This window comes from Odocoileus virginianus, chromosome 27, assembly GCF_023699985.2.
Source record: "Odocoileus virginianus isolate 20LAN1187 ecotype Illinois chromosome 27, Ovbor_1.2, whole genome shotgun sequence".
Lineage (NCBI taxonomy): Eukaryota > Metazoa > Chordata > Mammalia > Artiodactyla > Cervidae > Odocoileus > Odocoileus virginianus.
Window position 1 is genome coordinate 44,789,555 of NC_069700.1, and position 24,192 is coordinate 44,813,746.

The 24,192-nt window shown below is 42.6% G+C and overlaps 2 protein-coding genes and 3 non-coding genes across 7 annotated transcripts in view; 2 read left to right on the forward strand and 3 right to left on the reverse strand.

The window, feature by feature from the left end:
* The window catches only part of ZNF311 (zinc finger protein 311), a 32,070-nt gene extending 27,215 nt beyond the window's left edge, over positions 1-4,855 (forward strand). For all 3 annotated transcript variants that reach the window (XM_070456876.1, XM_070456877.1, XM_020890318.2), the window contains one exon: positions 2,142-4,855. In XM_070456876.1, the coding sequence (XP_070312977.1) occupies positions 2,142-3,724 (1,583 nt within the window). In that variant the 3' untranslated portion in view covers positions 3,725-4,855. The remainder of the gene's footprint in view (positions 1-2,141) is intronic.
* Positions 4,856-5,398: 543 nt separating this feature from the next.
* Positions 5,399-8,905, reverse strand: LOC139031511 (endogenous retrovirus group K member 10 Gag polyprotein-like). The gene is given in 2 exon segments (XM_070456922.1): positions 5,399-7,371; positions 7,373-8,905. Coding segments are annotated over 2 exon segments (1,695 nt in total). The 3' UTR covers positions 5,399-7,209.
* Positions 8,906-12,003: 3,098 nt separating this feature from the next.
* On the reverse strand, positions 12,004-12,085 carry TRNAL-AAG (transfer RNA leucine (anticodon AAG)). Its single transcript has one exon. It is a non-coding gene; the product is annotated as a tRNA-Leu (tRNA).
* Positions 12,086-15,280: 3,195 nt separating this feature from the next.
* TRNAE-CUC (transfer RNA glutamic acid (anticodon CUC)) lies at positions 15,281-15,352 on the reverse strand. Its single transcript has one exon. It is a non-coding gene; the product is annotated as a tRNA-Glu (tRNA).
* A 459-nt stretch (positions 15,353-15,811) lies between these two features.
* On the forward strand, positions 15,812-15,884 carry TRNAF-GAA (transfer RNA phenylalanine (anticodon GAA)). The gene has a single exon. It is a non-coding gene; the product is annotated as a tRNA-Phe (tRNA).
* The last annotated feature ends 8,308 nt before the right edge of the window (positions 15,885-24,192 follow it).

The following is a 24,192-nucleotide window of genomic DNA, read 5'->3' on the forward strand; positions in this document are numbered from 1 at the left end:
GAAGAGGTAACCTTTACCTCTTTCCTGGGCAGCAGTCTCATGTTTCTAACTCCTGATTTTTATTTGAATATTGCATTGTCATCTGGGAAGCAACATATCTAAAGTCAAACTCATCTCTCCCTCCAAGGCTGTCTCTTCATTAAGCTCTCCCTATTTCTATATCTGGTTCTACCTCTTTCTTACTTTTCTTTACATTCCCTGAACCTCTTATGTAGTCAGTCATAAAATATTACCAGCTCTTCATTCAAACTATTTACTACATTTGTCATTTAAAAAAATTGTCCTTTGCTTACAGGGCAACTCCGGCTTCCCTATCCAAATATCTACTCTTCAGTCCTACCTGCCATCTAAAAAGCATAATTGGGCAACTGTTATGTGCCAGCTATTATATAAGGTTCTAGAGATAGACGGTCAGATAAGATATGGGCCCTGACTTCCAGAAGCTTGTTTTATTGTGGGGAAAGCAAATAGGTAAAGAAGTAATTATACAGTCCAGTATCATAGGACTTACTGAGATATGTAGATAAGGATAAGCATCTGGTATACATAAACAGAGAGGAAAAACACCTAAATCTGACCTGGGGACCAAAAGACTGCAGGAGGAACGACAACTGAACTAAGTTATGTGGAATAAGTGAGGTCATTTCGTTGAACGAGGGGAGAGTCCTTCTAGGCAGAGGGGAATAAGAATGTGAACTGTGAATAGTTCAGTATGACCAGAGCAAAGGGCTTTCAGTAGCCAGTGGAGACACTACAGGAGCAGTGGACAGGGGAAGATCATGACTGAATGAGTTTTTGGTAAACTACAGACCTTGAACTTTATTCTTATACTAACAGGTAAGATGATTGGTACTTATTTCAGTGTTGCAGGTGCTTTACATACATTGACTCATTTCATTATCATGGGTAACCTAGATCCCATTTTATTGATAAAAACAATGGGTCAGAGAGAGAAGTTACATCATCCTCCCAAGTTGGCACAGTTATTAGGTGTCAGAACTAGGACAGTGAGCTGGGGCACTTGACTGTACATTTTACTTCCTGTCTGGTTAACTATGGAGCACCATTGAAGTGTTTTAAGCTAAAAAGTGATGTGATTAGATCTGATTTTTAGAAGGAATAATCTGGAAGCAGTGTACAGGATGATTAGAGAGGAACCAGACTAAAGGACTTTTGAGGGGTATTGAAGTTAGCTAGTGAGAATGCACTCGAAATAGAGATGAAGAAGGGATAGAGTTAGGAGATAATAAGATAGATTTGGACTGTGGTTGCCAATAGTAAAAATTAACTCAAGCTACCTTAAGCAAAAGAAAGCAAATGTACTTATTATTCAGGGTGTCATGGAACTTAAGAGTAGGTATACAAGAGGCTTAAGAAGGGCTGGAATGCCATCAGGCCCTGCTCTTCAGCTGTCTTCTCTGCCACTCTGTGGATCTGCTCCATTCTTCTTTCTTGGCAGATCCATCTCTGCTTGTCAGTCCCAGTGACAGAGCTGTCCATCCCCTAAACAACACCCATATCCCAACACCACTCAAATTTAAGTGCCAAAGATCCAGCCGTCTTCAGAGCCGGGCCTTACCTGCTCTCATATCATGAATCCAGAGTTCATGAGGAGAGAATCTGGCCTGGTTTGGATCAGGTCTTCCCCAGATCTAACCTGTCCTACCCAAGTGGGCAGGGGTACACCACAGAAATATGGCTCTCCAGGGTCCACTGGCAGGAACAAAGCAGACAGATCCTCACAAAGGGGGCTACACTGGCACTTGAGCACCACCCCTGCAGCTCACTAGTTCACTGGTAAGCGTCTGTAAAATGTTACTGAGTATTAGAATGAGTTGAAAATGATTTCCAGTTTCCTGTTTAGGGGCTTAGGTGTATGAAGTTATCATTCGCGAAACTAGGAGATTCTAGAACATGAGTAGACTTTGGAAGGATTTTTGTCAGGTTTACTCAGTTTTGAATATCTTCGTACTCTTCAGTGTTTCAGCCTCCTTTGCCATATGACCTTTGCCATAATGTTAGCAGTTCTTCAAGCATGAGAAAGTCATTTACTCTTCCAACAATTTACCATTGCTTCCCCTGTTCCAACTCACTTATCTCCTTTCCTCTGAACATCTGACATTTTTATTTTCTTGTTACAGCCGCCAAGACGTGGCCTGAGAATGAGAAGGCAAGATCAGAACAGGAGGTTTTTGAAAATGGAGAAGTGTGCTGGGTGAAATTTAGAAGTCTCCTAAAAGTTGTTTCCCAGGATCCAGAGGTTGGAGAAGTTTGTGTACAAGATGTCGAATTAGAGAATCAATGGGAAATGCCTGTGAGGGAGAAACGGAGAGAAAAGAAAGAAAGCTGTGAGAAAGTGACTTTTAGGAAAGGAAAGAACCAGAAGGGACTTAGAAAACACTTCAGTCCAAACTCAGAATATATTCTGTATGGAGTTCTTACAGAAAAGAAGCAGCATGAATGTACCCAATGTGGAAAAAACTTCAGTTGGCATTCTGACTTAATTCTCCATGAGCGAATTCATTCTGGCGAGAAACCCTATGCGTGTAATGAGTGTGGGAAAGCATTCAAGACCAAAAATCAACTTTCCATGCACCAGATAATCCACACAGGGGAGAAACCCTTTAACTGTACCCAGTGTGGGAAGGCCTTCAGTAGTAGATCCGCTCTTTGCCGACATAAAAAAACCCACAGTGGGGAGAAGCCACACCCGTGCGGTGACTGTGGGAAGGCCTTCAAGACCAGGTACTGTCTCAGGATGCATCAGATCATCCACACAGGAGAGAAGCCTTATGAATGCAGTGACTGTGGGAAGGCCTTTCAGTTTAAGCATTCCCTCATCATCCACAACAGGAGCCACACTGGGGAGAAACCCTATGTGTGTGAGGAGTGCGGGAAGGCTTTTAGTGGGAGTTCAGACCTCATCAAACACACAAGAGTCCACACTGGGGAGCGACCTTATGAGTGCAATGAGTGTGGGAGGGCCTTCAGCTGGAGCTCAGACCTAAGCAAACACAGAAGACTCCACACTCAGGAGAAACATTGTGGGTGCCCTCAGTGTGGAAAAGCCTTCAGCAACGAAGCAGAGCTCACCAAACATAGAAGAATCCACACCGAAGAGAAGCCTTACAAGTGTAAGGAGTGTGGGAAAGCCTTTCATCATAACTGTAAATGCCGGGCTCATGAACGAGGACACACCGGGGAGAAGCCCCATCGATGTGGGGATTGTGGGAAAACTTTCCAAGATCAGCACTGCCTTACCATCCATCAACGAATCCACACTGGAGAGAAACCTTATAAATGTTCAGAGTGTGGTCGAGCTTTCAGTGGGAAATCAAATTTGACCAATCATCAGAGAATCCACACCGGAGAGAAGCCTTACAGGTGTGAGGTGTGTGGAAAGGTCTTTCATCAGAGCTCAGTCCTGAGACAGCACAAAAGAATCCACACGGGTGAGAAGCCATTTACCTGCCATGAGTGTGGCACGTCTTTCCGTCAGAGCTCGGCCCTGATTGGACACAAGCGAGTTCATACTGGAGAGAAACCTTATGTATGTGAGGAGTGTGGAAAAGCTTTCAGAGTGAGTTCAAATCTTACTAGACATAAGAAAAGAAAACATAGAGTGTGGGAAACCCACAAACTTGGGGAGAGTGGGAAATCTCTCTCTCTAGTAACTGATTCTCAGACCTTTTCATTCATAAATATTTTGACCACCAACACCTGAGAGTAGTGATTCTGGTGTTTACACTTTCTCATTTCTCCTTCTACTTCTTATACTGATCCCTCTTGTCTCCTGTGTTGGTTCTTCCTGGTTCCCTGACCTCTCTAATTGTGAGATCCCTCAAGCCTTTGTCCTTCATCTTCCCATTCAGTGTGTCTTCAGTTCCAAGGTTTTGTCTATCAATATTAGTACTGTAATACTACATACTAGTGCCCAACACATGCCAGGCACTATTCTTTACAATTTTAAATCATTTAATCCATACAGCGTCCCTGTGGGATGAGGAAATTGAGGCATAAAAAAATTAAGAAACCTGTTATGGATCCTGTAACTGGTAAATTCTAAACAAATGCCTGCTGAATGCTCAGACTTCTCTGAGCAATTTCTGTAATCCTGTACCACATTTCTTGAATGTGAGGCTATACCTCAGTTTAGCACAGAGCATTCTTTTATTGTAAATTAATAAATTTATTATAAATAAACATTGATCACTTTTAGTAAGTTTTTTATTTTTTTTGGTCACAGTTCTCAGTTCCCTGACCAAGAACCAACCCTGTGCCCCTTAAGTGGAAGTAAGGAGTCTTAACGACTGGACCGCCAGGGAAGTTCCAGCAAATTTTAAATTAAAACTTAAATGGTACTCTTCTATATAGATTCAGAATTTCTGCAATTCAGCAGAGGAAGGAAGACAAGGCAAAGGCAGACTTTTTTAATTACAAGTAAGTAGAAGTCAAGTGTGAGCTTCCCAGCTGTCGCGGTGGTGAAGAATCCACCTGCCAATGCAGGAGAGGCAAGAGATGTAGGTTCAGTTCCTGGGTCAGGGAGATCCCCTGGAGCACAACATGGCAACCCACTCCAGTATTCTTGCTTGGAAAATTCCATTGACAGAGGAGCCTGGTAGACTAGAGTCTATGGGGTTGCAGAGTTGGAAGTGACAGTACACACAGAGAGGTCAAGTGTCCACAGCTCAAGTGGAAGTTTACATATGGAAAGAGCATGAAGCCTGCCCCACTGTCTTATAAATGTACTAAAAGGTCTTCATGGCGTTGATTTCTTAAATATTTGTTTTATCTATCTGCATGACATATGAAATGCTCTTTCACAAGGATTAATAAGTGTATATCTTTTCAAGTCTTTCAGTGTCTCTTAACATCTACCCTTTCTCTTTTGAATGTTACAGGTTCTTACTGCAGACAGAATTAAATACACACATGCAATAAGGCTAAGGAAATGGCAACCCACTCCAGTATTCTTGCCTGGAAAATCCCATGGACAGAGGAGCCTGGTGGGCTACAGTCTGTGGGATCGCAAGTGTCACACACAACTGAGCAACTAAACCACCACATTCAATAAGGCTACTAAGACAGAAATTGAAAATCCTAGAAGAGGATGCAAGTGTGTGTCAGTTAACATAATGACCATTGCCGGAGCCTGCCGGCAAACGAACCGGTCACGGGCGCAATCGCCGAAATACCTGAGAAATAAAAGAAAGGACTAGGAAAGAAAAGACTAGAAAAGAATGGGGTTGAGAGGGACAGAGTCAGCTTGCGTCTGACTCTGCCAACTTTATTGAAGAATACCACACCTATATATATGCTAACAGGAGTTGCTAATAGATCAAAGGTTTGCATATGTGCAGAGCTACAGGCACAGGTGTTTTAAATTCCTCCCCTTAAGATCAGTAAAGCATCACCCTAGCGCCCAACATGATTAAGATCAATAGAACATTAACTAGATAGAAAACAGGCTTCAATCATGACGAGTTTATCAGCAACAGGTGAAAGATCGCTACAGCAATTTCCTTGAGGGAGGTGAGAAAGGCCAACCTGTGCTTTAATAAATCAGGGGTGGCGGGACAGAGAGGGACCTCTTGATCTCTCTCAGAGCCAAGGAGGAGCCTGAGCAGTCAGGCTGGCTCCCCGCATCTCCCCCTTTTCTTTTGACTAATGGCCTTTATATCTCCCTCAAAGGAAATGGCTGCGTTTGCAAATGGGAAAACATCAACAATCTTTTATATATCATTTCAGATAGGCATTGACAAATGCAAGAACCAAAGGTTGTATTCACAAATCCATCAAGTGTTATTTGGGGCTACGCATCTTATACTAGGACTATTTTCCCAATTTGTCCCTGGCCATTTAACAGACTTGTTGGCATCCATTACAGTCTTACATTTTTGGGTAGGCAATAGTCCCATATGTTTCATCAGGTTTCCTGGGAGTGTTCAGCCTTCAAATGTTGGTATATGAGTCTTTTGCTCCCAGCAAATGTCAGCAGGGGTCAGTAGCTGTCCTTTTTCAGGGGTCATCCAGAAATATTCATCCCAAACTTGATAATAATCACCTTCAAATCGATCAGGAGCACTGGGGGAAAGCTTGATTAATTACTGCACATGCTAATGTAAGAACAATATAGGCCAGAGCAGATTGGGGTTGAGCAGCGTCAACGGTCATCCTTCTTGCTTGTAAGATGAACTCATGCATCTGCTGAGCTGTCGGGAATGCATTTCTCTGCTGTAGAGATAGCCGACTCATTTGCTGGTTCAGTGATCTTCTCCGTCTGGCGTACCAGCCTTTCCAGGAGCCAGTGCGGTGTTTTGGCATCCTGTGGAAAAACACATACATAACCCCTCCCCCAAATTAATACTGGATCCGGATCATGCCATGAATTGTCTAATGGGTCTTTCCATACATCCATCTGCCAAAGGTGATTAGGTAAGAGTCCATGAGGGTTGACACCTAGATGAGGGACTGGAAGAAATTCAGGACAAACAGAACAAGATTAAACAAATTAAAAGGCTGTAAGAGATATTGAAAACAGACTTTGTGAACCACTGAAAGTTCGACTTCTTGAGCGAAGGTATATCCAGTCTGCCAGGAAAAAGAAGTATTATTAACCACAAAAGCAGAAAAACAATCTTTTAAATCTATAATTATTTTATAGGTTGCACGTGGTATCCCAGCAGGTGAGGGCAAGCTGGCCTGGAGCGGTCCCATAACCACCATAGTTTCATTAACTTTGCAAAGGTCTTGTAACAACCTCCACCTGCCGAACTTCTTTTTAATAAGAAATATGGGGGAATTCCAAGGGGAGCTGGATGGCTCAATATGTCCTAATTGCAACTGCTCCTGTATCAATTGCTCAGCTGCAGAAATTTTCTCTTTAGTCAGGGGCCACTGATCAACCCAGACAGGTTCATCAGTTTTCCAACTGATTGGGTCTGCATCGATTACAGGAGAATCAATAGCCCCCGTTAAAAACAACCTAATCCAGATCTAGAAGGTTTAGAAATAGGCATAACTGGTTGGGTAATACCTTGATTATTTCTTCCTAACCCCTGCTGGGGAAGTAACCCTTGATTCATCATTTTGGAAATAATCTGATTTGGAGCAAAAATATAAACCCCCATTTATTGCATTACATCTCTTCCCCATAAGTTAACCGGAAGATGAGGGAGAATGAAAGGTTGAAAATTTCCCTTCTGTCTTTCAGAGTCTCTCCAATGTAGGATACTGCTGCTTTGCTGTGGATTTCACACAAGTCCAATCCTGTGCTGCCTGGGGTGGTTCCGAAAAGGCTTTTAATGCCGAGTCGATTAGATTTGGCTGAGGCTCGGTCTGAAGTGCCCCATAACATTGCTCTGGGGTCTGAAGGCTGGCCCCTCACCCAGTTTCCCGAGACAGGAGGCAGAGGTTTACCTTCTATGTCAGTCTTAGAACGACAGTCTCTGGCCCAATGTTTTCCCTTTTTACATCTAGGGCAGACATTAGGATTTTTTGCCGAATCAGGGTTATTGTTCCTTTTTGGGCATTGAGCCATACGATGTCCCATTTGTCCACATGAAAAACAGCTACCTGGTGGCCCGCTTCTTTTTATATTTCCCTTATTCCTTGCTTGTTGGTACAAAACCTCTTTAATAGACTTTCCTTGAATAGCTGCGGCCATAGAAAGCCCTTGAAGGTAAGAAGGGCCAATATCAGCACAAATTCTAACATAATCTGTTAAATTTCCCTTTTTCCTGTAAGGTCGCAGAGCGGCTTGGCACGCAGCATTTGCATTCTCATAGGCCATCTGTTTTGTTAAAATAAGACCTGCCTCTTCATCTCCTATAATCTTAGATATTGCATCTAATAGACGAGCAACAAAATCCTGATAAGGCTCGTCAGGCCCTTGCCGAATTTTCGAAAGATCTTCAGTCTTTCTATTAGAAACGGGAAGTTTCTTCCAGGCTTTTAATGCAGCTTCACTAATCTGAAGGTAAGCTTGTTCTGGATAATTTAGTTGTGCATCAAGAGCCCTAAAGACTCCTTCTCCCATTAGCATGTCAAAATTAATTTGTAACCCATTACGGCGATTACGATCTTCAATAAGACCACAAACTTCTCCATACTCGGAGCGCCAGAGCAAATAATCGCCTCCAGAAAGGCAGGCGCGTGTAATAGCTTTCCAATCGTTGGGTGGCAGATATTGGGCTCCGAGGCTCTCAATTATAGCTAATGTAAAAGGTGCCGTGGGTCCATACTGGGCACAAGCCTGCTTAAGCTCCTTTAACTGTTTAAATGGAACAGGCTCATAATGCCTGCAGCGGTTAGCGTCTTCAAAAACTGGAAAAATCATGGAATATCCCTCAAGGCTTTCTCCTTGGTCTCTAGCATGTTTAACAGCCATTTGAAGTGGGGAAAGGACGGGTTTTTCAAATTTCAAAGGAGAATATACAGGAGCTGTAGGTATTAAGGGAGCCTCAACCAAAGGAGGAGGCATAGGAGGAATTGGAATGGGATCCAATCCTGCCACAACAGACGGTGTATTGAAGTGCTGCGGCTTGGGACCCGAAGGAAACAGCAACTCTAATTGCTCCACTCTCTGTGATATAGATGTTAACATTTCTTTAAGTTCCAAAAAGGGGGATGCTTTGTCCTTCCCTTTTGTAACAGTAAAAGCATCCCAATTCTCTCTATTGTACTCATCTAGTTCTCCTTGATCCTCATGAGAGAGTTCAGACTCAGAGTCAGATGTTAAAGCAACAGCCTCCTTTTTACTAGATTTTGGGTCTTCCGGGAAATTGCAAATATGTTCAACTGTCCCGGAGGTAGGTTGCAGATTTTTAGGAGTTATAAACTTTAGAGCAGTTAACATCATTTTTAACGTAGAAACAAAGAACTGTTTACTACTACTTTGACCCATGATATTTACTCTCAACTATACCCTCTCCACCCACAATACCTGCAACTTTAAACGCTGCCCGCGGGATTACTTGTTTTTGGGTGGCTGTAGTCCGGGATCCGCTCATGTCCCTGTTCGGGCGCCACTTGCCGGAGCCTGCCGGCAAACGAACCGGTCACGGGCGCAATCGCCGAAATACCTGAGAAATAAAAGAAAGGACTAGGAAAGAAAAGACTAGAAAAGAATGGGGTTGAGAGGGACAGAGTCAGCTTGCGTCTGACTCTGCCAACTTTATTGAAGAATACCACACCTATATATATGCTAACAGGAGTTGCTAATAGATCAAAGGTTTGCATATGTGCAGAGCTACAGGCACAGGTGTTTTAAATTCCTCCCCTTAAGATCAGTAAAGCATCACCCTAGCGCCCAACATGATTAAGATCAATAGAACATTAACTAGATAGAAAACAGGCTTCAATCATGACGAGTTTATCAGCAACAGGTGAAAGATCGCTACAGCAATTTCCTTGAGGGAGGTGAGAAAGGCCAACCTGTGCTTTAATAAATCAGGGGTGGCGGGACAGAGAGGGACCTCTTGATCTCTCTCAGAGCCAAGAAGGAGCCTGAGCAGTCAGGCTGGCTCCCCGCAGACCATAACTGAGAATTAAATTTAGTTCTCAGTTCCCTGACTGGCCAAGAAAGAGATGAGCAGTGGGTTATCCAATATTTGTCAAAGGTGTTTTACAAGCTAATGTTTTTTAAAAATAACAAGTTTAAGAAATGCTGGCTAGGTGGGGATTTTTATTCCCTTAAAGACTTCTCAGGGTTTATAATATGCTGATGTCCTTTCTAAATTTTAAAACAAGGGAACTGTAAGAAGCATTGCTTTCCCAAAGGGGAGGACAAAAAGAATCCTGTTTGGAGGAGCACCTTCATACCCTCTTGTTTCACAGAAAACATTTTTGGAAATGGTTACACCTTATCTAATTGGACAAAAAGTCCAAGATACACAATTTTCTAGTAACAAATTCCAAAGGGAATTACATGGCTTATTACACATTAATAAGATTAAACATTGGTCTTTAGGTTCAGTGTCTACAGGATACTACAGCACGTTCCTTATACAGGCATTTCTTATATAGCTTGTTGAAGAAAACTGAGATGAAAACATTTAGGCTCTAACTTTGAAATTGTTTCTATGGAAGATGAAACTCTGTATATGTGGCTTTCAGATGATACAATGTGACTTAAGAACAGAGTTCAGGATGTGTCTGGAGAGTTCATAGTGCTTTTCTAGTCTTCTTTGAGTATGAAGACGCCTTATTTGATGATGAAAACTTTTCACCAACACCCTCTCCCTCATGTATACACATACTACAAATAGTTGTACTTTATTGCTTGATGGCAAAATGTTGTCATGTTCTCCAGAAAATCTGAGGTTTTGTTAATTACAACGTCATATATGCTGTTGTAAAATATATGTACATGTTCAGGATGTTTATTTTACCTGCAAATTATGATGTGCATTTAGATTTTGGACTCAGAAGTCCTTAGCCCATCATGAGGACCCTCAAGTGCATCCTTTCATGTCGCTTCTTTAGTCCATCTTCTAACAGAATCTGGCAAAGTTTCAACTCCAGTTTAAATTCTGGACAATCCTGGAGTGTTGCTGTTTTGTGTTATTGACTGCAGGGTCATATCTTTCAAATGCTGGTTAACTGAAGGAGGTGGCAAGCCTGACATCCCATTGTGAAAGTTGAGCAACCTCTGTATTGAGCCCAAATAGAGTAGACTTCATCCTCATGTGTCTGTCTTCAACATGACCGTTGTCTCCCTAAAATAGTCCTATGATTGTGACACCTGGCTTTATTTGTTTTTATTGAAGTATCATTGACTTACAATATTTTGTTCACTTCAGATGTACAGCTGCCTTTAAAACTCTCAACTGACTCCAGGTCCTGCAGTTAAAAATCCCCAAATTACTAGCTCAAACTCCAGGAATCTTTTGATATCCCCTTAACACTGAAAATGAACATGATGATAAAACGCTGAAAAAGTTTCAGATACTTTACCTGTGAAAAAGTCAGTACATTTTCAAAGAATCCTAAAGTGGGGTGACAGAGAAGGCAATGGCAACCCACTCCAGTACTCTGGCCTGGAAAATCCCATGGACCGAGGAGCCTGGTAGGCTGCAGTCCATGGGGTCTCTAAGAGTCAGACACGACTGAGCGACTTCACTTGCACTTTTCACTTTCATGCATTGGAGAAGGAAATGGCAACCCACTTCAGGGTTCTTGCCTGGAGAGTCCCAGGGACTGGGGAGCCTGGCGGGCTGCCGTCTATGCGGTCGTACAGAGTCGGACACGACTGAAGCGATTTAGCAGCAGCAGCAGCAAAGAGAGGTAAATGCTCAGTTGTGTCTGACTCTTTTTAGAGCCCACCAGGCTCCTCTGTCCATGGGATTTGCCAAGCAAGAATGGTAGAGTGGATTGTCATTTCCTCTTCCAGGGAAATTAGGATAGACTCGACTCTGCTATATCGTTGTAACTTTCGGAAAATGTTTGTATGCCCTCGGGTCAAGAAAAGATTTTTCAAACAAGGCCCCGAAAAAAGACGATTGTGATACTTTTCTCCATTCCCATACTATAAGTATTTCCAAATTAGAGAAGGACACGAAGTAAGTGAGCTGAGAGAGGCTGGAGAAAGGATAGTGACTATTTTGAGCATAAATTATTCCCTCGGAGGCACTGACAGGATCTCTATTGAATTGCAGGGCATTCCCAGGAATCTGACATCCATTCATTTGTAATAAGGATTGTATGCATAAAAGCACTTTTTGTTTATGATATTGATTGTTGCATCCTCAGGGCCTAGAATGATGCCGAAAATATACTGGCCGCTCAAATAGATAGACTGAACAACAACGTGTAGACAAATAGATTATTCGAGCGCATGTTTTCCGTTGAGCATTGTTCTGAGGTAGTTACCTATGGCCCTTGGGTAAACAGAAGTCAAAATGGGGGGAGATAAGGACTAACTTTGTAGGATATTAGAACAGCCCACTTCCGGCATGAAGAAAATTTGTCTATCAGGCAGTCTCCCAATAAAGAAAACAGTCCTGGCAGCGGTGGGATTCGAACCCACGCCCCCGAAGAGACTGGAGCCTTAATCCAGCGCCTTAGACCGCTCGGCCACGCTACCTCTTCCGGTCTGAGCTGAAACTCATCATCATTTTCCCTAAGAGTGATAGTCTTCCCCTTATGGTTCCGTCACGTCTCCCCCCTTAAGACGCCTACCTGGCGTTTTCCTCACCAATACTACCATAGAATTTATGCCTGGCGTTCAACCACCACCCAAGACTGATCCCTGATACCCTACTTCCCCACAGCTGGGAGTAGCGGAGAAGGAAACCAGGGGATCCGAGCCGCCCGCCAGTTTGTAACCAACCCGGGAGGAAAGAGCTGCAGGTGTTCGTATGGGTTGCGGGTCCGCGGTGGACGGTGATGGCCCGCGCAGCCACGACACAGCTGAAAGTCCAGGAGTGGTTTTGGATGAGGGGACGCTAGGGGCGGGGGGAAGACAACCCGACGAAAGGAGCAGAGAGCCCAGTCCTCAGGACGAAAGCGGTCTCTGCAGAAATGCCCCCCCTGGACCAAAGGCATTGGGCGGTTCATTTTGAAACGTCAAGGTTTGAATCCAAACCATAAAGAGACGCGGGTCCCATCCCTGGGACGGGAAGATCCCCTGGAGAAGGGCATGGCAACCCACTCCAGTATTCATGCCTGGAGAATCCCATGGACAGAGGAGTAGCCTGGCAGGCTACAGTCCATGGTGTCGCAAAGAGTCAGACACGACTGGAGTCACTTAGGATGCATTATCCTTAGCTGCAATACTTTAACAATTACCAGGTGTTATTTTCTAAGAAGATTACCTTAGGAAAATCACTAAGAAAAAGGATTCTCAATAGAGCAAAAGCAACACAGTCACCCCCTACTCTTCCTAAAACTTCTTTCCCTAGTTTCTCCGTGCATCCCAAGCTAGGAGCCTCTTTTCTCTTCTGCTGTGTCATTCCAAGCCTCTCCCTCGTTCTCCCTCTCGGCCCCTCACAACACCAGTAGACTCCCCTCCACTATCAGTATTATTAATATGTACTCCCACCAGTTCTGGATGGCAATATGGACATAATTTGATGGAAACTGACCACTTTGCGACAACTTTAACCCTCAAAGACAAAGAGCAATGATATCCTCCTGCTAGGTACTAACTAGTTTAATACTTCATCAGCGTCATCTTGATCCATCAAAGGCATCAATTCAGAGACCAGTTTTCTCTTTCCAGGGTTTGCATTCCTATATGGTAAACTAACAAGGGGAAAAAAGAAAATTGAAGAAATAAATTGAGATAAACTGACTATATCAAAGATTGGGCATCAGGAGCCCACTCATTCATTCAACAAGTATTGTTCCTGGGCCTCTGGGTGCTAAGCTGTACACTGAGTTTTCAGTAGAAACATTTGACCAGTGCTCTCTTCACCCTCAGAACTACCCATCAAGTAATTATAACTCAGGGTTTTAAATGCAGGAGGGCTGCGTTCACATTTAGTTGGAAGAGCTAATTTAGCATAGATCTGGAAAGGCCTGGTTGAAAGGGTTTATGAACGCACTGAGTAATGTATGTTGGAGTAAGACAGACCTGGTGAGAAGTGTAACAGGGAAAGTTTGGGTGGAGGCGGCCAGGGTCAAGATTGAACCTGCAACCCCTTTCCTCCAACAGGCCCTCTCCTGGAGGGAAGACAGAGATTCATGAAGGAGTGAGAAATGGAAGCAGAGAGAAAGAGGTGAACGAGAAATGATCTCCACGCTGGAGAAGAAAATTCAGGTAGCTTTAAAAGGAGAGTCCTTTGTCTCTAATCCCATTAAGTTTATGTGGGAAAGTTTTAATATTTAGAAAAGCATCAAATACATTTAAGGGTTCTACCCAGATTCCTCTCTTAAAAAACAGATATTAAAAAGAAATGAAGCAAAAGATTCTTGCTACATAGAGAGGAAACAAAATATGACATGATTAAAAGAAGATATTCAAGAGGTGTTTGCCATCAGGGCTATAGGTTGATTCCCTGTAAAACATTTAGCAAAAAAACACAGAACTGCTTCCGTATACAGAGAAATTCGGCAAACTACTACTTTTATGCTTATAGAAAAATAAAATTTCTTACATAAATTGATATTACATAGGTGTTAAAATATATTAACATATGAGTATTGGCAAAATAACAAAGGAGTGGCCCAGCTCAAAGAGGTTTTGAAATTTGGGAATTTATATCTGGGGGTTGGGGGAGAGCAGGAAATGTGCAATTAATTAGAAAGAGTACTACTGTTTCATTTAACCTGATCATAAAAACACCATCTGTTTGTAAACTAAGATCAGGGACACCACGATTTCTATTTGGAAACTTGTGAAGAGTTAAAAAGCACACTGAACTTTTATAAGAAATGAGAAGGAAATAATAAGCAATACACCTGTGACTGTTATTTAGACAAATCAAGTAACAAAGATTCGTGCCCCAGTACTGTCAGACAGAAGCCAGTTATTGCAAAGGTATGAAACTGTCAAAAGTCAGGAGAATAACAAGATCTGCCTTTCCTCCAATAGTTATCAGTAAATTTCTCAGGTGCGCATTCAGATATGTTCAATACTTTGTTTGCCTGTTTCTTAGTTTTTGACAGTTTTCCTTTAATGATCTAGCCTTCCCCTATTTTCTTTCTTAGCAAACCCCAGACAAACTGTAAATTCGTAGCTAAAGAGAGGTGGAGGCTCTGGGGAGACCAGGCAGTCCGGAGCTCGCCTAGGCCCAAAATTCAATTACCCTGCCGGTATTTCTCGGGCGATCTCCCTTCTCGCAAAGCAGTTAAACTAGAAAATCCACCATAGAGTTGTTTTCAAAATTCCAGCTGCTCTCCCGGATTCAGAAACTCGCCCACAACCAGCGAAGACAAACGTCCAGAAAATAGCTTCTCGATTTCTTTCATCTTCATTCGTAACTATTTTTTCTTTATGTTATGTTAATCTCGATCAACTCCTAAAGCTAATCAATTGCCTCCAAAATTTCTCTCTCACTGGATCATCCAAACGAATAAATTAAAATTTTGAGGCATTTAAGAATAGTGGACAGCTTTTTGATCAATGAGAAGTAACTAATTCATTTACTCATTTTTTTGTAAACCATTAAAATTTACATCATTTGTTATTTTGAGCTTGGAATATCAAAACCATTGCAGGGCTTCTAAACCGAAAATGTTTCATATGAAAATTAAAAAAGCTTGTATACACTTAAAGTTTCCCCTTTGCTGGCAACCCTGGTAGTTTTTAAAAAAAAAAAAAAAAAAGAACTACCAATTCCCTGACCGGGAATCGAACCCGGGCCGCGGCGGTGAGAGCGCCGAATCCTAACCACTAGACCACCAGGGAAGGTGTTAGAAGGGTATCAAGAAAATCCTACGAGGCAAATGCTTCGTAGGTACGAAGTAGCACTGCAACAAGATCACTTTCGTTTTTACAAGGACCTCCTGTCCGCACCAACCAATAAAATATGGAAGAGAGGAAGATGTGGCAACGCCTAAGAAGAAAAAATCGGGGCATGTAGCTTCATAGAGTCTCTTTCCCTGCTCCAGACCTGTGGATTTACTCGGGAATAAATTGAAGGTTTAACTAAGTAATTACAGCAGTTCTTAAAACATAATTTGTAATTGTCTTATCTTTCTCCTTATAAATTGGTGAGCCATTAGAAGATGAAAGTCCTTTTTAAATTTATCTTTGACTTCCTCAAAGTACTTATCGTGATGTTTATCAAACAAATTCTTAATAAGTAGTGACTAAAAGGACAGAGAATAAAGCCATTATACATTATTTCAAGGCCGTGTGGGCGGAGCCGAAATAGCTCAGTTGGGAGAGCGTTAGACTGAAGATCTAAAGGTCCCTGGTTCGATCCCGGGTTTCGGCAAACAGACGACTTATTTTTAATGTTTATTAAAATACGAATGTACTAATGTAAACAAAATACACACAGAACCAAAAAAAAAGGCGACTTTTTTTTCTCAAATTCATAAAGGAAGACACAAGGGTATTTTGCAATAAGACGATTCTTTCAGTCAGAGAAACCTAGGGATGGACTTCTACATTTCACTAAATGGAAGTAGATCCAAATGTGCTAAAGGAAAACCACTTTCCCTTCTTTTTTGTAATATTTAGTGTGTATCTTCTTTCTTGGTTCGGATTCTGTTCTATTTATGCTATGCTCCTCTTTCTTCAAAGCTACACCTTCTTCATTCCCATGGAATTAGTCCAGCAACCTTAAGCCAAAATCAAGGGGACTCCACTTTCTCCCATTCATTTCTACTTAATGATTCCCCCTTCCCCCCTAATCTTATTCTCTGCCAGGAGAGAAGTCAAAGCAGACCAGTCTCCCAGGTAGATATGAAAAAGAGAAGTTTAATATTAGGAATATCAATTGCATTTTTTTTCTCGACGTCATTTTCCTTCAATAAAAATTTATTGAATTTTTTGGACTCCTATGCAATTCTGAAGAGAAAGAGAGAGGCAAGGCAGGAGACCTGAAGAAAGTTTCCTAGAAAATGAAGTCATCTGAGTTGAACTGAAGAGGTGGCTCCTGGCTGAGAGTGCGGGGCAGGGTGCCTGGTAAACTGAGCCAGAGCCTTGAAAGAAAGAAGAGTCATGATACTCCAGTGGTTTCCTTTTTCCCTATCTCCTAATTTTCTGGTTCTTCACATATTCCAACCTCTTCCTACTCAGGAAAAGTTTCCCCTCATTTCCAAGGTTAATTAACACTCCATCTGAGCTTTTGACAACCTTCTCCTAAATTCCATTCTACCCTTGCGTCTGATCTCTCTCCCTCTTACCTGCCTCTCTTCAGACTACAAAATGCCTAATCCTCATCTTTAGACAAGAAGAAGCGAACACAAGCCCTCCTGTCTTGCCCTCACGCTTCTTCCCCAGAGGCTTTCCTTCCACTCACCACCAAACTTGTGTCAGGAACACTATTTGTCTCGGCTCTTTGCCTTAATTGCTCATCAGCTTACGTCTGCCTTCCAATCCTAAGAAAACATTACCATCAGCCACTCAAGTTTCTAATGCTTTGGCTTTTTTTACCCCTAAACTTAATTTTGTGCAGAATGCAAACTATTGACAACGCTTTCTTCATGACACAGTCTTCCTTGGATCTTTTCTTCTCTGTGCTCTCCGGCGGCTCTGTTTCCATCTTCCCGCTCCCCTACTTCTAAGGACTCTTTTTAGAAATGGCTACTTCTCAGTGTTCTGACCTCTGTCTTTTTAAAATTCATTTTTAACTTTTAGATAATCATAAGTTCACATTCAGTTGTAAGAAATAATGAAGAAAAAAAAAAAAAAGAAATAATGAAGAAAGATCTCATGTATGCTTTACTGAGTTGCCCCCAATGGTGACACATTGCAAAATTATAATGCAATATCAGGAGCAGGGTATTGATATTGATAAAGTCAAGATACACAACATTTCCATCACCATCAGGGTCCTCAGGTTGCCCTTTTATAGCCACTGACCTCTTAGTCCCCCCACCCTAACATCTGGCAACCACTAATCTGCTTTCCATTTCTACAACTTTGCAATTTCAAGAATGTTACATAAATAGAACCATATATACAATATAATCTATCGGGACTGGCTTTTTGCAATCACTGTAATAGTCTGGAGATTCATCCAAGTTGTTGAATCTTTCATAGTTCATTCCTTCTTATTACTGAATAGTATTCTGTATATTATTCACCACAGTTTGAACATTCTCCATTGAAGGACATTTGGGTTGTTTCCAGATTTCTACTAGTATGAGTAAATATACTATAAACACTTGAGGATAGTTTTTATGTAAACATCAGTCATCATTTCTCTGGGATATATGTTCAGGAGTGCAACTGCTGGGTAGCATGGTACTTGCATATTTAGTTTTTAAAGAAACTGACAAAGTGTTTCCCAAAGTGGTTGCACCATATTACATTCCTATCAGCAACATATATAGCCTCATCATCCTTTGGCGTTGTTACTAGTTTTATTGTAGCTCTTCTGATAGGTATCTTGTGACATCTCATTGTGCTTGTAATTTGCATTTCCCTAGTGCCTAACGATGTTGAAAACTTTTTCATGTGTGTATTTGCTATTTATATATCTGCTTTGGTGAAATGTCTCTTCAGGTCTTCTGTCCAGTCAAGGAAGAACTTTTGTGTACAGGTTTTTGAGTGAGAAGTTCCTGAAAATAACTTGAAGTTCAGACCTGTTGCACATCTGTCTTGGATTATACACTTGTCAGGTAATGCAATATAATGAAGCAGTATTTACAAAATGCAATATAGCCTTACTGTTTTGGGGAAGGCCAATTGCAGAGTGGAGAAATCCCCAGGATAATAAGTCATTAAGAAGAGTTTCTTCCAGTTTGCCTGACTGTACCACCCTACCCCTGTGTGCAACATTTAACGATAAGCAAACAGGTAGTGTTTTAAAAAAAAAAAAAAAGTCAAGTCAGGCCCTAAATGGAGTCATTTATGCTAAGCCTCATTGTCACCAAGCCCACCCAGACTTAATTAGCGTTTTTGCCCACCTGGAAATATAATGTAAAACCAGTCAATCAGGAATTACCTGATCAGTATTAGTTAGATAATCTAGCTCCTGCCATCCCCTAAAGGAAAGAAATTTAGCAATAACTAATCATCTTTTTTCCCTAATATAACTTCCTTGTTCCTGCTTACTTCTGTCTACTAGAGCCTTCCATTTTATGCAGCTCCTCGGAGCTCCTTCCTACCCGCTAGATTGGATGCTGCTCCATTGGCATCGATTTGTGCTCAAATAAAATCTTTTTAAAATTTTAAGATACCTCAGTTTATCTTTTTACAGCAGTATGCGCATCGCCCTGAAGTCAGGTGGTTGGCTGTGTGCGATAATAATGCTGGGGGAAAATGATTTTTTTTTTTCTTTTTTTTTTAAAGAGAGAATCCTGTAAAGGGAAGGTGAACAAAAGAGACCGGGTCTCGTCGGATGTCCGGGCAGAACTGCAGGCACTGCTCGCAGGCGCGGTCCCACCGCCGCCCAGCACGGGGAGTTTGACCTGCTCCGTGTCCGGCCTGGGCCGGGTCCCCCCCTCCTTAGACAACCTGGTACCCCCGGGCTCCCCCGGGTGCCCCATGTTGGTGCCGGGCCCAGTGCGGACGCCCGCTCTACACAGCGCCGGAGTCCCGAACCCCCGGGCACCCACGATCCGCCGACCTCAGCCTCCCAAGAAGCTGGGATTACAGGCGCGCGCCACCGAGCCCGGCGCGGGGAGACGAGGCGCGGCGGGCCTGGAGGCTGAGACCGGCGGCCCTGCAGTGATGCGCGGCGGGACCCGCCTGTTCCCAGGCTACTCCTGTTCCCAGGCTACTCCCCTGTTCCCAGCCCATTACCCCCTCAAGATTGCTGGAAGGGTCTCAAGAGACGCAGAAAGCAAGGGCAGAGATGTGAATACGCTTCTTTTATCGTGTTGTCCTGGGAATCTTTGCATAAACGGTCGTAAATTTATCGGAGGATGAGCCTTGACCGTTCTTCGCAAATTTCAATGCGCGTACAAAATCACAGGGGGATCTCGCCAAAATGCAGGTTCTAATGCTGCAGATCTGGGGGTGAGCTCTGAGATTCTTCATTTCTAAGAAACTCCCAGGTGTGGCCAATCAGCCGCCCGTGCGGCAAATGACAAAGTTGTTGACGTTTTGGAACCTGATGGTTCTACACTCTTCTTTAGCCGTGACAGCTTTATATTAGAACGTTATAGAGAAAAATAAAAGATATCCACAGTTGTGCCTTCCCAAACGTTCATAGGCGTCCACCCCACCACCGGCCACCCCGCACCCTTTTTAGTTCCCGCCCTCCTGCATGCATAATTTTTTGCCTGGTTGAAACCTTGACATATGTACAGTACCATGTTGGATGCATTTATTTGCTGCTTTGTGGTAAGTAATAAAAAATTGCAGTATGTGTGTTAGTTGCTTAGTCCTGTCCGACTCTGCGACCGCATGGACTGTAGCCTGCCAGGCTCCTCTGTCCATGGAATTCTCCAGGCAAGAATAATGGAGTTGGTTGCCATTTCCTTCCCCAGGGGGTCTTCCTGACCCAGGGATCGAACCCAGGTCTCCTGCATCGCAGGCAGATTCTTTACAGAGATAATAATAAATGTTGAAAACTGTTCAATTATTGCTCTGTCAGCCAACCTTTACTGAGACCCCTCTTTGTGCTGTCCATCTGGGGGAATCAGAGAGTACAAAATGCACTCTTCTGAGGAGCTTATGGCCTGATTTTAAAAAAAAAATCAAGTAAATCAGCAAGAATTAAAAATTGTATTCTTCAACAGATGTACGGGCAGGGTTTTGTGTAGAGAACATCATCAATCCAGGCACCTAACCTAAAGATGGGGAGGGTTTCCTGGAGGAGATGATAGCTGAAATGTGTCTTAAAGATGAGCTATGATTAGGCAGGTAAGGAAGGGTGATCAAGATTTATAATAAATATTTTTGGGTCTTCCTCACAGGACATGCAGTTCCTGAAACCCTGGGACTTTCCTAATTGATGAGAGCCATAAAGGTGCCTTTTGTTATGTTAATGAGGGGATTTTGGAACAACTCAATTGGAGGGGTCAGATTGCCAAGGAAACTAATCTTCTGATTGAAGGGTTGAAACTCTTGAGTCCCATCTTCACCTCCAGGGAGGGGAGAGGGGCTAGTTCAGTTCAGTTCAGTCACTTAGTTGTGTCTGACTCTGCACATGGACTGCAGCATGCCAGGCTTCCCGGTCCATCACCAGCTCCTGGAGCTTGCTCAAAATCATGTCCATCGAGTCAGTTAATTGCTGATGGCCTATGATTTAATAATAGTGTCTATATAATGAAGCATCCATTAAAAAAAAAAAAAAAGGACAGGGTTTGAAGAGTTTGGGGCTGGTGAACACTTGGAAATGTGAGGACTGTGACCAGCTCAGAGAAGGCATGGAAGTTCCATGTTCCCTTTTACCCATACCTTGCCCTTTGCAACTCTCCCGTCTAATTGTTCCAGAGTGATAGCCTCATAATAAGCCAGTAAACTCATACAAGCTCAACATTCAGAAAACTAAGATCATGGCATCTGGTCCTATCATTTCTTGGCAGACAGATGAGGAAACAGTGGAAACAGTGACAGACTTTATTTTGGGGGTCTCCATAATCACTGCAGATGGTGACTGCAGCCATGAAATTAAAGAAAAGTTAGACCGCCCTAGACAGCATATTAAAAAGCAGAGACATTACTTGGCCAACAAAGGTCTGTCTGGTCAAAGCTATGGTTTTCCCAGTAGTCATGTATGGATGTGAGAGTTGGACTATAACGAAAGCTGAGCACTGAAGACTTGATGCTTTTGAACTGTGGTGTTGGAGAAGACTCTTGAGAGTCCCTTGGACTGCAAGGAGATCCAACCAGTCCATCCTAAAGGAAATCAGTCCTGAATATTCATTGGAAGGACTGATGCTGAAGCTGAAACTCCAATACTTTGGCTGCCTGATGTGAAGACTCATTGGAAAAGACCTTGATTCTGAAAAAGATTGAAGGTGGGAGGAGAAGGGGACGACAGAGGATGAGATGGCTGGATGGCATCACCAACTCGATGGACGTGAGTTTGAGTAAACTCCAGTAGTTGGTGATGGACAGGGAGGACTGGCATTCTGCAGTCCATGGGGTCACAAAGAGTCGGACACAACTGAGCAACTGAACTGAAACTCATACATAAAATGTGTCTCTGAGTCCTTTTATCTAGCAAGTTAATCAAACTCAGAAGACTTTTTTAAAACTCCCATCTATAATCAGTTGATCATATGCACAGCTGACAACCTGGACTCATGATTGGCATCTGAAGTGGAGGGCAGTCTTGTGGAACCCAGCCCCTAATTGGTAAAATCTGACGCTATCTCTGGGTAGATAGTGTTAGAACTGAGTTGAACTGTGGGACACCCAGCTGGTGTAAAGAACTGCTTGGTGATGTGGTAGAATATCGCACATGTTGGAATTATGTCAGATCCATAGGGCATGGAAAGATTCTTTCCATGAAGCATCAACAGGTACAAAGCCGATGATGAAATGATGAAAATTACTCCATCATGTCTGACTCTTTGCAACCCCATGGACTATACAGGTCAGTATTCTGGCCTGGAAAATTCCATGGACTGTATAGTCCATGGGCTCGCAAAGAGTCGGACATGTACAAAGCTGAAAAGGTGTCAAAATCCCTAGTTCCAAGTTCAAGTAGACCTGAGCAGAGCATCAACAATGTACAGGCCAGAGAATAAGATTAAGATGATGCTGCAGATGAAAAAAGAGTTAGCTTGTGTGATAGTTAGTCTCCCCAAACTGACCCTAATGTAGCAGGTCTCTCAGTAATCACACCTTTGTGTAGCACATTTTCACAGTGACTCTTGGCTGACCTAGTAGAATTTCATTGAAATGACATTTTGCCCATTCCAGGCCCATCTGAGTCATAAGAACCCCAGCAGCTTCTGACGAGGTTTCTTGAAATGCTCAACCTGAGAAGCTCCTTCCAGAACCCAGCCACATGGAAAGGCCACAGTCAGGCACTCTGCACAACAGTCTCAACGAAACTCCTAGAAGATCACAAACACCAACTGCCAACACCCATGACATGAGCTGTCCATCTTGAACAACTCAGCTCAACCAAGTCTTCAGAGGATCGAAGTTCCTGCTACATCACATGGAGCAGAGTTGCCCAGATGAGCCCAGTCAACCAACAGAATCAAGAGAGATAATAAAGTGGCTTTCTACTGCTCTCACAGCAAGCGTAGTGGCTTGAAACAACACAAATTTATTATCTTAGAATTTTGCAGGTCAGAAGTGATACATTTGGGGACTTCACTGGTGATCCAGTGGTTAAGACTCTGAGCTCCCAATGGAGGGAGCCTGGATTCAATACCTGGTTGGGGAACTAAGATGCCACATGCTGTGTGTCCAATAATAAAATAAAACAATTTAAAGAGAAGATGAAGTGATGCATCTGGTCTCACCATGCTGAGGGCAGGGTATTGGCAGCCTGCATTCCCTTCTGGGGGCTCAAGGGGAGAGTCTGTTTCCTGCTTCACAGAATTTGTTTCTTTGCAGTGGTAGGACTGAAGTCTCTGTTGTCTGCTGGCTGTAAGCTAATGGACACTTCCAGCTTCTAAAGGCTGCTACATTCCTTGGCTCTTCAAAGTCATGAATGATGGGTTGAGTCCTTCTCAAAATCATATCTCTTTACCTACTCTTCTGCTCCCCCATCCCACTTTTAAGGATTAGGATCATCTCCCCATCTCATGGTCCTTAATCACATCTGAAAAGTACCTCTTACCATAGAAGGTAACATTCACAGGTCCCAGGGATTAGAGAACACCTTTAGAATGGCCGTTATTCTGCATACCACAAGCCATTGTGTTTTGGAATTCTTTGTTACATATTAGTAGATAATGAGGACACACTGTGAGCCTTATCTTCAACGTGACAGACTTGAACTTTACCTCAAATTTCCTTCTCTATTTCCTCCTATTCCCAGTCTCTAAATTGTGGAGTTCTCTAAGGTCCCTACCTGAGTCTTCATTTATCTTCTCCCTTCATGAGCTCACCTGATCACCTGACTTTAAACATCACCTACACCCTGATGATTCCCAAACTTTAATTTTCAACCCTGCCTCTCCGTTAAGCAGGTCCATTTACATGACTGATATTTCCACTGAATGTTCAAAAGGCATCATAAACTCGGTATGTTCAAAGGTCTCTTGATTTCCTTTGTGAAAGTCGTTCAGTTGAGTCCGACACCTGTGACCCCAGGGACTATATAGTCCATGGAGTTCTCCAGGCCAGAATACTGGAGTGGGTAGCCTTTCCTTTGTAGATTTCTTACCCATCCCCAAACCTGCTACTTCTCCAGTTCTCTTTATCTTGATAAATAATCATAGCAGCAATTAAAATGTGTGAAATAAAACTTAGATTCCAAATAAGTTATATTGTACTTTTAGCAAATAAGAAAATTCTGTTTTTCTTGCTATTTGGCTGCCCCTTTCTGGTATTATTATTATTATTATTTCATTCTTAAGTAGTCATATTTCCCACAAAATAGATCATTTTTTCAGTGTATGAGTTTTTGTCATGATCAACATAACATCGAACAATACTGGAGAAAGAGCATATACATTTCTGTCTTACTATAGTACTTTTTTCCATTCCCACCC